The sequence below is a fragment of the Myotis lucifugus genome, unplaced genomic scaffold (assembly GCF_000147115.1).
Source record: "Myotis lucifugus unplaced genomic scaffold, Myoluc2.0 scaffold_56, whole genome shotgun sequence".
Classification (NCBI taxonomy): Eukaryota; Metazoa; Chordata; class Mammalia; order Chiroptera; family Vespertilionidae; genus Myotis; species Myotis lucifugus.
In genome coordinates, this window is record NW_005871104.1 from 6,133,257 (window position 1) to 6,145,900 (window position 12,644).

Sequence of the window (12,644 nt, forward strand, 5' to 3'; positions counted from 1 at the left end):
GCGGCTGGCCAACCCAGCTCCTTCGGTACAGAGGGGGAAACTGAGGCCTATACTGGGCAGGACCCAGCAAGTCAGTGGAGAAGCCACACCTAGAACCTGCCAAGGGCCCTCCCTCTGCATTCTGTTGTCTCAACAAGACCCATTCTACATACTCCCCTGTGCCGCTCGGGGGCTTTAAGTTGGCACAGCCCTCGAAGAGGGCAATTTTGCAATAGCAGTTATCATCGAGAAGGTGCCCCACGATTTCGATTCTGTGAATGCTTGGGACAGAAATATTTTCACAGGTTTTATAAGATACGTTCAACTACGTTTACTCTATCATTGTTGTGGGAAGAGTGAGGAACTGGAAGCAACCTCAGTGTCCTTCATCAGGGGATTGAGTAGACGTGGGTACGTCCACACTATGGGACACGGTGTAGCTGTTAGAAAAAGAATGAAATAGGGAGGGGCGGAGGCAGGCTAGAAGGGGTCACTGGTGGGGGGGGCACGGAAAGGGGACATACGTTACTTTCAACAATAAAAGAATGAAGTGTGTATGTGCTACAAGATATCCTGGCCGTTGGAAGTGAAATTCAGCAAGACCTGTTTGTATAGTATGATGCCATTTGGGAGAGTCATTTTTTTTTCCTTTGTCTATCAGAGAGAAAGATGGGACAGTGCCACACTGGTTGCAGTGATCTCTAGAGGTAGAAGAGAGTAGGGGCCTTACACTTTCAAAATTTATTCAGAAATAGTTGCCTTTTATTTTTTTAATGGTGTGTCTCTATTACTTTGTTGTTGTTAATCCTCACCCAAGGATATTTTTTCCATTGGTTTTCAGAGAGTAGAATGGAGGGGGAAGGAGGGAGGGAGGGAGGGAGGGGGAGAGAGAGAGAAAGAGAGAGAGAGAGAGAGAGAGAGAGAGAGAGAGAGAGAGAGAAGCACTGTGAGAGAGACACATTGATTGGTTGCCTCCTGCATGCACCTGGACTGGGAGGGGTAGTGAACCTGCAACCGAGGTACATGCCCTTGACCAGGAATCGAACCTGCAACTCTTGGGTGCCGGGCCAGTGCTCTAACCACTGAGAAGACCAGCCAGGGCTGTCTCTACTACTTTTGCCGTTAAAAAGACACTTAAAAGAAGCCCTGGGCCCTAACCGGTTTGGCTCAGTGGATAGAGCGTCGGCCTGCGGACTGAAAGGTCCCAGTTTCGATTTCGGTCAAGGGCATGTACCTTGGTTGTGGGCACATCCCCAGTAGGAGGTGTGCAGGAGGCAGCTGATGGATGTTTCTAACTCTCTATCCCTCTCACTTCCTCTCTGTAAAAATATCAATAAAATATATTTAAAAAAATAAGAGTTAACTTTATAACTTTAAAAAAGAAGAAGAAGAAGCCCTGGTCTAGAGCAGGGATCAGCAAACTGCAGCCTTACAGGGAGTTTCCCGACCCCTGCTCTGGAGGAAAGGGGAAGAGTGGTTGTGAATAAGATTTTCAGAGCCTGAACTCTTTCTTCCTCTTCCTGCAGGAGTTGAGTTTGAGATCGACCTGCCCAACAAGAAGGTTTGCATCGACTCTGAGCACAACGTGGACACTCTGCTGGAGACGCTGAAGAAAACAGGGAAGACTGTTACCTACATCGGCCCCAAATAGCGAGGGCCTGGGCCCCCGGCCCGCAGGATGGACCAGAGTGGGCAGGTGGGTGAGGCCCCAGCACTTCGCCAGAATAGTTCATTATCTAATGCCAGTCACGTGTCCAGGGAACCCTAGCAGTACCTGTGAGTAGAGGTTGTCCTGTGCGATGTCTCCCAGGGCTCCTTTTATGACATGGATGCACTTCACAATCAATATATTTTATTGATTTTTTACAGAGAGAAAGGGAGAGGGATGGAGAGTTAGGAACATCGATGAGAGAGAAACATCGATCAGCTGCCTCTTGCACGCCCCTACTGGGGATGTGCCCACAACCAAGGTACATGCCCTTGACTGAAATCGAACCTAGGACCCTTCAGTCCACAGGCCGACGCTCTATCCACTGAGCCAAACCGGTTAGGGCAGCAGTGTGCTTTCTGCTTTGATAAGCTGACTGTCCATCAGAGATGACACCTGTGCCCTGGGCCTTGTGCTCTGTGCTGACCAGGTAGGTATGTAGACTGAGGCCGAACAGTCGTGTGTCTAAGCTGGATATTCCCACTGATTTCCTGAAATCCAGGAGGCCAGTAAGAGGCACTGTGCCAGCGCTCTTCCCTAGGGAACCAGGGCAGACAGCACTCATCCATCCAGCATGCCCTCTGTGCCCAGCCGCAGCCTCAGAACCCTTCACGGCACAGCCTCCTGGTGTCACGCCCCACGTAGTGCGTGGGCTGCGTGAATGGTAGTGATTGCCATCCCTGTGATTGAGGAAAGTGAGGCCTGCAGAGGGGAAGTGGCGTGACTAAAGCCCCATCCAGGTGGGTGGCAGAGGCAGGATGGGCGTCAGGCGTCCTGAACCCGAGACCTGTAATGGCTGGTGGCATTGTCCCCAGTGGCCCGTGGAGAGCTCCCCAGGTAGAGGCAGTCAGCCACAACTGACTGGTGGGCCATGTCCGTCCTCGTGAGTACAGCCTCCTTCCTAAAGGTGCCCATTGGAATCTGAGCCAGGGCAGTGTCCTGTGCATAGAGTGACCTCACATGCTCATGGCTACAACCCACATTCAGGATGAGCACAGGATGGACGGTCGGAATTCCAGGGTTCTGAGTCCAGCCCCGCCCTCATTGCACACCGTGACTTTGGACACTTCTGCTTACTCAGCCTTCCCTTCCGTAAAAATGGGGCTATAACTCTCCTCCGCTTTCCTGCCTGGCAGAGGTTACTGTGAAATCTCTCGAAGAGGCTGGCGGCTCCAGGTGCTGCGGGCCAGTGTTCATCATTATCCCTGCATCCCTAGGGTGCTGTGGGGGGCTGAGGGATGGACGGAGAGAGGGAAGACAAAAGCTTCCCGAGCTGGTCAAACACATGGGGAGCCCCAGTGCCCACAATGAATTGGAACCTCCTGGCCTGCCGGTTGTAAACCATGCTTGGCTAAATGTTTTTCTCACAGTATTTTTAAAAATTGAGGTGAAATTCACATAACACGCAATTAACCATTTTCAAGTGTATCATTCATCAGCATTTAGTGTATTCACAATGTTGTACAATCACCACCTTTTCCTAGATTCAGAGTTTTTTCATCACCCCAGAAAAAATTCCCTGTACCCATTAAGCAATCTCTCCCACTGCCCTCCCCCCACCCCATCTCCTGGCAATCACTAATCTCTCCATCTCTGGATTCACCTGTTCTGGACATTTTATGGAAAAGGAATCATGCAATTTGTGACCTTTTGTGTATGGTTTCTTACACTTAGTGCCATGTTTTCAAGATCCATCCAAACGTAGCATGGGTCAGTACTGCGTTCCTTTCTGTGGCTGGGTAATGCTCATAGTTTTTATTTACTTATTTTGGATTTTTTTTTTAATCGTAGGAAGTGTCACACACCTACAGGTAGAGTTGTAAAAATGAATCCCCATGTACCCATCACCCAGATCCAACCATTGTCCAGTCACTGCCACCATTATTTCATCTATGGCCTCTCCCCCCGCCCGTACTGTCCCACAGAACATTCCAGACATCATATGCTTTTACCTGCACATAGGTCAGTAACCGTGTGTAGTACAGGAAGGCTCCCCAGATTCGGGTCACGGCACTGGGTGAGAATCGCCAGTCAAGCGCTTTACCCTACACACCCAGGCAGCATCCCATCTGTCTGCGTCTGCTTACGAGTCTGCTTAGGGGCCCCCAGGGGCTGATTTCAGGTTTGGGAACAAGAGCTAGAATGGTTGTGGTTATGAAGCCCCTTGATCATCTCTTGGCGGGTTCGCTTGCCCAGGATGCTGTTCATTGCCTTCCCAGTGTAAGTTGAAGCAGGACAGGGAGTGCTGTCCCAGCAGCCCCCAGAGTCCCCAGAAGAGGCCTGGGCTGTGATTGGCTTAGCAAGGTTACTGGGCTCCAGTCAAGCTGGAAACCACAGATTGGGAGCAGTGAGCAGGGCTAGACACCGGGCTTTGGGTCTTGTCCAGCACCTGGTTTCCCACCTCCCCTCCCACAACCGCCTCTTAGGGAACCTTTACTGCTTCTGCAATGCGTCCACGTACACAGCAGATGGCGCCCTTGTCCCACCTAACATCTCATCTCTTCCAGGACCCTGATCCTCTCCTGCCTTCCAGACAGATCTGGAACCTGGCACTCCTGCCCAACGTTGGGAGTTCCTGCAGAGACCCTCCCTAGCTTCCCTGCAATAAAGTCAAACTGCTTTTGTTGATGTTGTCTCGTATGTAGTCCTGATGTCACTGGCTTACGCGCTGTGCTGTGATGCTCACACGTTGCTATGAAGGAGGTAACTGCAGTGTTTACTTGGGTTGGAGCTCTGAGAGCTCCTAACTGGGAGTAAGAAACCCAGTGGATCTGGATGCTTTGCTGTGTGATATTTTACAAGTCACTCACCCTCTCTGACCCTCGCTTTTCCTCATCTATAAAGTGAAGGTGTTGGGTCAGATTGGTGGTGATCTTATTTCTTTTCACTACTTCCTTGGACTCTGTATTTTGAAAATCTTTTGTCATATCAAGTGAATGTCAAATCTTAAGACAGAAAAAGTGGGAAGAGGCAGTGAAGACAGACTGCCTGGGACAGATTCCAAGCACATGTACTCCTCAGCTGGGCCACTCGTCCCTCAGTGTCCCCAGGATAAAATGTGATAATAGCATCTCCTGCAGGTGGTGGTTGGAGATGAGATGAAGCGACACATGTAGATCACTTAGAGCAGAGCCTGCCCGTTAGAAATCACTCAGTAACCATTCTCTACTCACATACGTGTTTTTCATTAATCTGTAGAAATGTTAGTTACAATTTCAGTCAGCCTAAGCATTAGGATTTCAATCAATCTAAAAATCAGTGCCTCACAGCATAGAGTTGGTTCATCTAGATCAAAACAGGGATGTTTTAGTTTGGGTAACTTTATTTTTTGAAGTATTTCTTTAAACCAGCAGTTCTCAAACTTTTTTTTATCCTAAGGCCCATTTATACTCTTAAAAGTTATTATCTCAGAGGGCTTTTGGTTATTTGTGAGCCATGTTATATTAGAAATTAAAACAGGAATTTTTGAAACACTAGAGAACACGAGCACACATCCCATCAGCCATTGGGACAAGATGAGGTCACTGCACAGCACTTAGATTCTGGAAATGTAACTGTATGATTGTAGGAGAGAAAAAGGTATCTTATGAAGATGGTTTTTACCTCGACCTTCTGAAAGGTCTTGGGGACCACATGTTGAGAATCACTGCTTTAACCATTAACCCTTTATTGGGCAGAGACTGGGGACCCTGGGGTAAGACCTGGCCCTGTGCTTGGCCAACGTGTGACCTTGGACCAGTCGCCTAATCTCTCCAGGAGGCAGTTTCCTCATCTGCGCAATACACAGCACCTGCACCTCAGGGACCCTGGCAGCCAGAAACAAGGCTTGGTTTTGACTCTAAAATGTATGCCAGCATCACTTTGGTTCCATTGTGAAATTCAGGCCCAGCCATTTCTGGCTGTGTGGTCCCTCTGGGGCACAGGGCCTTTCCCAGCCTTCCTGGTATCTGGGTTTCTGGGCCACGAGATGGCAGTGTCCTTTGGATTTACACATCCTGGGAGAAGTCTGTGTCTGCAGGCTCTGGGAACAGGAACTTGGGGAGTTTTTCCATTTTCACAGCTTCCCCCGGAGACCTGGTTCAGGCTGGCTGGCCCGTTGGGAACACCTGAGGGTTGAGACACCGGTGCCTCTTGGGGCGAGTGGTCTTGGGAGGAGCTCCTCTCCTCTGGCTCTTTGAATCCAAGTTTCCAGCTGAGGCCCCAGAGGAGCTGGGGCCGCTCCCATGCCTGCCAGCAGCCCAGCTGGCTGTCCACAGAGCAAATGAGATCGCACAGCAGGACGGGCGCTTCGGCAGGGGTAGGGGTGGGAGTGGGAGCAGATGTGTGCTTCCCCCAGCACTAACCCGGCCCCCTTCCCGCCCCTCCTGTGTCTCCCAGGTGTCTGCCTTTCGTTCATGTTGCCTCACTGTATGTGGAACGATTCCCTCTACTCCCCTCCCCGCCTCGGCCTCAGCCTTGTCTCCATGTGCAGATTCCTTTCCCTCCCTTGCATTCCATGGCCTCCGTGAAACGCTCCACAACTGGAAGTAATTTATTTCTCCTCTTGGCCCCCACAGTGCCTGTCCCACCAGCTTGTGTTGTGGCAAAGCTCTTGGTCCACGTGTCTTTCCCGTCTTCAAGGATCAGGGCAGGCGCCTAGTCCCTCGGCGCACAGAACAGCCACTGAGGGGGTATTGGATGGCCGTGCAGTAACTGCCTTTGGGGGACATTTGTCCCTCGAGCCCTCACATTAATCTCATTCCATCCTGTCTGGTCCCCAGGAGACAGTGGCCTAGCCCAGCGACATCAAGTCTTGCTTTGACGTCAGCACATCTGTATTCAGTCTGTTTTCACCGCTTAATAATGACGCCACCTTGGAAAAGTCACTGGTTCCTTTGTGCAACTCGGTTTCCTCGTCTGTAAAATGGGGATCATAACAATAGCTAGCCCAGGCGACTGCTTCGACTTAAGAGCCATCGCGTGCCTCATGCTTGATGATGGCATCCCACACATCGAGTTTGAAAACCGAAACATTCAAATCTGGATCCGATCAACCCTGGCACACTGAAAAGTAAAAACGGAGCCTTGGGCACTGCGCCGTAGGGGGGGTGAGCGGTTGTTGTTCGGGACGTGGCCCTCTGGTGGCATTCTCCTTTAATTGGTGCCAGTCTCTTAAAAACCCCAGGTCTGTAATTTCTGGGGAGTGTCCCTCGGAGCCGCTTTTAGAACGCTTTAGGGGCTGTGGCCACATAGTTTAAGTGGACAAGTTTCCAACCTGTTTCCTGAGAGGGGAAGGTCTGCAAATCTCATGACCGCCCACAGCAGCCTTGAAATAAAACATCAAAGCCTCTGGGAGTAGGAACATTATCTCCCTGGGTCTCCTTATCATGGGCTCCGAGCACCCTAATCCTTTAGCACTGTAGAGCCCAGCTGGAGGCAGGCTGTATCTTGGGTAGGAATGCAGGCTCTGCAGGCTGAGGGTCAGTCCAGCCCGCTGTGCACCAGCTGTGTGAGCTCGGGCACGTTGCTTAACGGCCTAGGGCAGTGATGGCGAACCTATGACACGTGTCAGAGGTGACACGCGGACTCATTTTTTTGGTTGATTTTTCTTTAAATGGCATTTAAATATATAAAATAAATATCAAAAATATAAATCTTTGTTTTACTATGGTTGCAAAGATCAAAAAATTTCTATATGTGACACGGCACCAGAGTTAAGTTAGGGTTTTTCAAAATGCTGACACGCCGCGCTCAAAAGGTTCGCCGTCACTGGCCTAGGGTCTTGTTTAACTGTAAAATAGCAACAATAGCAACTAGACCTTCTTATTAGACTCAAGTGAGAGAATGTGTGCACACGGCGGGTGCCCAGCTGGGCTACTGTCGTCATCACTGCAGGATCTTAGGGACGGAGAAGACCTAGCTGGTCATCCAGCCCAGTGTGCACACCCCTCCCTCCGTCGGGTGGCCCTCAGTCTTGACCTGCACGCCACTCCTGAGAGAGTGCCAGGAGCAGCTTGCAGCCCTGGGCAGCCCTGTGAGGGAAAATTCTGGCGTTGAACTCACCCCTGTCTCCCTGGTACTTCTCAAGACTGGGCTGGGATCGTCGTGACACACGGGGCTTCCGTCTGGCCCAGTGATGGCGAACCTTTTGAGCTCGGCGTGTCAGCATTTTGAAAAACCCTAACTTAACTCTGGTGCCGTGTCACATATAGAAATGTTTTGATCTTTGCAACCATAGTAAACCAAAGACTTATATTTTTGATATTTATTTTATATATTTAAATGCCATTTAACAAAGAAAAATCAACCAAAAAAAATGAGTTCGCGTGTCACCTCTGACACGCGTGTCATAGGTTCGCCATCACTGGTCTAGCCCTTCCCCATGGTGGTTCCTCGGAGGCCAAACAGCCTTCCCTTTCTCCTCCCACCTCCCTCTCCGCTCTACGCCACAAGGAATCCCCAAATACCCTCTTCAGCCCTCCCTCAGAGGCCGAGCCGGAGCTACCAGCCACCCCATCACTGGCCTCTTTGTCGAGGCCCTTTAGATAGTGGGAGCTGAGAAAACTGGGCAAAGGGCAAGCAGTTCTGGGCGCCCACTGACCAGCTCACACGGTTGCCGACTCAGCATGGAAAAGCCGGACTAGTCCAGGGGCACCAGGTCACCGACAGAGCAACCTGGGCAGGTCGCTCAGTCTCTGCTCCCTGACGGCACCTGCTTCCCAGGCGCAGACCACCAGCACGGGCTGCGCCCAGGCAGGGCCAACACTCCATGTTACGGTTTGAGAAGGTGTCTCCGAACCCTGCCACTTTGCAAAAGGACCCTCAGCAAGGCCGCACCCCACATCAGGCCAGGCCGTGCTCTGCTGTCCCTGCCCCTCCCAGGGCCCAAGTTGGAAACAGCCCTCACTGAGGCCGCCGTTTGTGGGTGTCTAACTCCTGGGTGTTTTTTGTTTTGGTTTGGTTTCTTTTCTTTTTTTCTTTTTTTTGGTCTAAACAGAAGCTGTGATTCTCTCTAGGTTCCTTGTAATTAGAGAGGCCAGAGAAGCCAGGGAGGTGGTAGGAAGGGCTGGAGGAGCAACCTGCAGTCGCCAAGATCTCCAAACTCCCTTTCCTGGCCGGAGACCCCCTCAGGCCCTCCCACCCTCACCTCTTCCTCAGACCAGATACCTCCAGAGATGGCAGGTGCTAGAGGAAGTCTAGGAAGTCAGAGCTGGACAGGTCTCTCAAAATAAAAAGACCTCCTACCTCATTTGTTGGTGTTATTAGTAATGGAAGTAGCTAACTTCTGATGATACAGAAGAATTATAAACAATTTTAGAACCTTATTTCTAAATCACCCCTCCCCCATTCTCCACATAAGAGAGAAAATCCTTTTACTTTTCGGTGGATGTCCTTCCAGGTCCTTCTTAGGCTTATGCAGTATATACAGGTAAACATAAAAGGCAATGCAGCTTAGCGTTTCAAAGTTCAGGCTCTGGCGCCAGACTGCGTGGCTTCAGCTCCTCGCTCCAGATCTCACTGGTGAGGTATTTAAACCATCTACGCTGCTGTTTCCCCACCAGTAAGTTGGAGATCATTGCATTTATATCTTGGAGTGGTTCTGAGAATTTAATCAGATAATGCGCATAAATCATTGGGCCCAGTGCCTGGCACGTAGAAGTCTCAATAAGCATTAGCTATTCTATTAGTATTGATATTTGTAACCGGCTTCTTTCACTAAATAGTTCATGGACTCACTTTCATCTCAGACGCGTGTGTTATCTGGACCGGCTGCTGCACTACAGTGGCTCAGTTGATGGGGCAAAGACACCATGTGGCCCAAAGCCTAAAATGTTTACCATCCTGACCTCTACAGGAAAATTTTGTTGATCTGTGGTCTACGTTAGTGATTTCAAACTATGTTCTGTGGAAACCATACAGGTATCTCAGGGAAAAGAGAGGAGCAGACGGTGGAATCCAGGCTCCCAGCACCTTCCTACCAAGATTGATCCTCTTATTGATCCAAATTAACTAATTGTTCCACCAAACACTTAAGGAAGAAATTATGCCAATTCTGTACAATCTCTCTCAGAGAACAGAAGTAGAGGGAATACTTCCCAATTCACACTATGAGGCCAGCATGATCCCAAAATCAAAACCAGACAGACATTACAAGAAAACTACAGACCAATGTCTCTTATGAGCATACACGCAAAAAGCCTCAACAAAAGTAGCAAATCAAGTCCAACAATCTTTAAAAAGAATTATATACCACAACCAAGTAGGATTCATTCTAGGTATGCAAAGCTGGTTCACCCTTTGAAAATAAATTAATGAAATCCATCACATAAGCTAAACCAGAAGAATCACACGATCATGATTAAAACTCTTGGTAAACTAGGAAGAGAGGGCAACATCCTCACTTGATAGAGAATATTTTCAGAAAAAAAAACCTAAAAGTAACATAGAGAATATTTTCAGAAAAAAAACCTAAAAGTAACATCATACTTAATGGTGAGAAACACGAAGCTTTCCCACCCACTAAGATCAGGTATAAGACAAGGATGGCCTCTCTTGCTAATATAAGGCAAGAAAATAAAATAAAAGGTATACAGATTAGGAAGGAAGAACTAAAACTCTCTTTGTTTGCAGATGAAATGATTGTCTCTGTTGAAAATCCGAAAGAATCAGGGTCTGGAGACCTTCCGGGTTGATGAACACATCCACGTACCAGAAGGCGTGCACCCCGACTCTATGGGGACAGAAGCTCCTGTGCTTGGGATCTGCCCAGACCCCACCCTGTGGACCTCTTCATCGGGCTGTTCAAGTGTGTCCTTTATCATTTCCTTTAATAAACTGGGAAACGTAAGTAATGAGTTCTAGCAAATGATCAAATACAAAGGGGAGACGGTCATGGGAACCTTGTAGTCAAGTCGGACAGAAGTTGTGGGCAACCTGGGGGCCTTCTACTTGCGACTGGCATCTGAGTAGGGGGAGTCTTGTGGAACCGAGCCCTGAACCTGTGGGGTCTGACTCTATCTCCAGGTAAATGGTGTCAGAGTTCAGTTAAAGTGTAGGACGCCTGGCCAGCGCTACAGGTTTCCTTGGTGTGGGCAACCCCCCCCCCCCCCACATCTGGTGAGCAGGAGCAGGAGGGTCAGAAGTGTTCTGTGTGAAAGTAAAGGGGAAAGACACAGGTGGGAAACTGCAGGCTTTTCTGATACAATCATCTATGCAAAATGGGAAGATTTGTCAAAGCCAGCAGGTAGATACAACGGTATTAACTCTATTATCCTCACTTTGTATGCTTGAAATATTTCATAAATAAGAAAAACAGACTTGCTATATAGACATGGGAAATATTGCCAATAGTTGAAAAGAGCACATGATGAAAAATAAATATCCCATTCATTTCAGGTCCCTGGTCCTTCTCCACACAGACACTGATTATTACCCGTTTCATACGCATCCGGATGAGTCTGCAAATGTGAATTTTAATGCTAAAAGAGCCACTCCACTGAGAAGAATCATGCACCATCCCCACCCATATGGCCTGCACACCCAGGCCTTCCTTTGAAGAGTCCACCTCGTGACCCTGTATTTAGGACGTTCACTGGAAACCACTCCGTGTCCTCTGTCATTGGACCTGAACCCACCGTGTGTGTCTTTTCCAATGGGCAATTATGTGGGCTCTTTTGCTTAACCAGGGCCAGCTTCCCCGGAGCAGGACTGCTTGTCTCTCTGACACGTCCTCCCCCGGCTCCCCAGAATGAAATTTTCACCAGCCAAACAACCTGTATTTTAAGTCAGACCATTGCAAACATATCTTCAAATCTTGGTGCAAATCAGTCTGCCATTTTCTTATGATGGGGTGCACAAGTAGACAGGAAGCCACGAACTTCACTTTGTTACATGGATGAAACCCCACTGTCCCCTTCTCTGACCTTTAGGAAAAATGAAAGAGAGAAACTTTCAAAGTGAGAGCACGCTTAGCACACGACTCTGTACCCTGCCTTTTCCTTCTTGCTGATCACTGTGTCTTGAGATGGTTTCGTGCCACACAGTTTCGCCCTTGCAGTTATAGTATCCATACCGGTTCAATTCTGGGTGTGAATATACAGGGAGCTAAAATTAATAGTAATTTTATTCTTTCTAAAATAAAGTCTTCAAAAACAGAAAAAGAAATAAAAAGGAATAGCTCTGGCCTCCGTGGCTTAGTTGGTTGAGCGTCGCCCCATGCACCAAGAGGTTGCCAGTTAGATTCCCAGTCGGGGCACATGCCTGGGTTGCTGGGCTCGATTCCCAGTAGCGGGGGAGGGTGCAGGAGGCAACTGATCGATGCTTCTCATCTATGTTTCTCTCTATCTCCCTCTCTAAAGTCAATAAAAACATTTTTGTTAAAAAGTCTTTGTTTCTGTTAAGTACAGTGTGAACAACCCATCCCTTTGCCTGGGGCTTTCTCAGTCTTCTCACTTAAAGTCCTGTGTGCTGGAAAACCCTCAGCTCTGGGCGAACTGGGATGTTTGTCTCCATGTTTAAGGACTATATACACATTAACCAAGTTTGAATAGGAGGTGGCACATGATCCTCATCTCTGCCCTAAACTATTTTTTAACCAGCTATTACCCACATAAAGTAAGGATTTACCTAGGACTTTTGTTGTTATTGTTGGAAATTGCCTCATGCTTTTAGGAGGCTGCATAATATTCCATTGTATGACTTCACCATAATTGTATTAAACTTGTTCCCTACCGATGGACATTTAGTTTCTTTCCAGTGTTTTGCTGGAATAAATAACTCTACCAGAAATGTCCTTATTTATTCTATAAACTGGCAAATCATGCAGAATCATTTGTTTAGAAAATAAGGTTTTCCTGCTAAAAACAAAACTCAGAAAGCCACAGGATTAAAGACCCTTTCATCTGGGGCCTTCTGTGAGTCTCTTTCTCTTCAGGTGACTGACTGGGCTGAGGATGAGTTTAAAATGGATTGGCAGCCA

The 12,644-nt window shown here is 48.5% G+C and overlaps 1 protein-coding gene across 3 annotated transcripts in view; it reads left to right on the top strand.

Annotated features, from left to right (window-relative positions):
- ATOX1 (antioxidant 1 copper chaperone) overlaps positions 1-11,854 on the top strand; it is a 20,107-nt gene extending 8,253 nt beyond the window's left edge. For 2 of the 3 annotated variants that reach the window (XM_006089115.3, XM_014456171.2), the window contains 2 exons: positions 1,506-1,675; positions 4,195-4,315. In XM_006089115.3, the coding sequence (XP_006089177.1) occupies positions 1,506-1,630 (125 nt within the window). In that variant the 3' untranslated portion in view covers positions 1,631-1,675; positions 4,195-4,315. Of the gene's footprint in view, positions 1-1,505; positions 1,676-4,194; positions 4,316-10,297; positions 10,511-11,062 lie in introns of those variants that run through there. The other variant, XR_002829376.1, reaches the window with a different exon arrangement.
- The last annotated feature ends 790 nt before the right edge of the window (positions 11,855-12,644 follow it).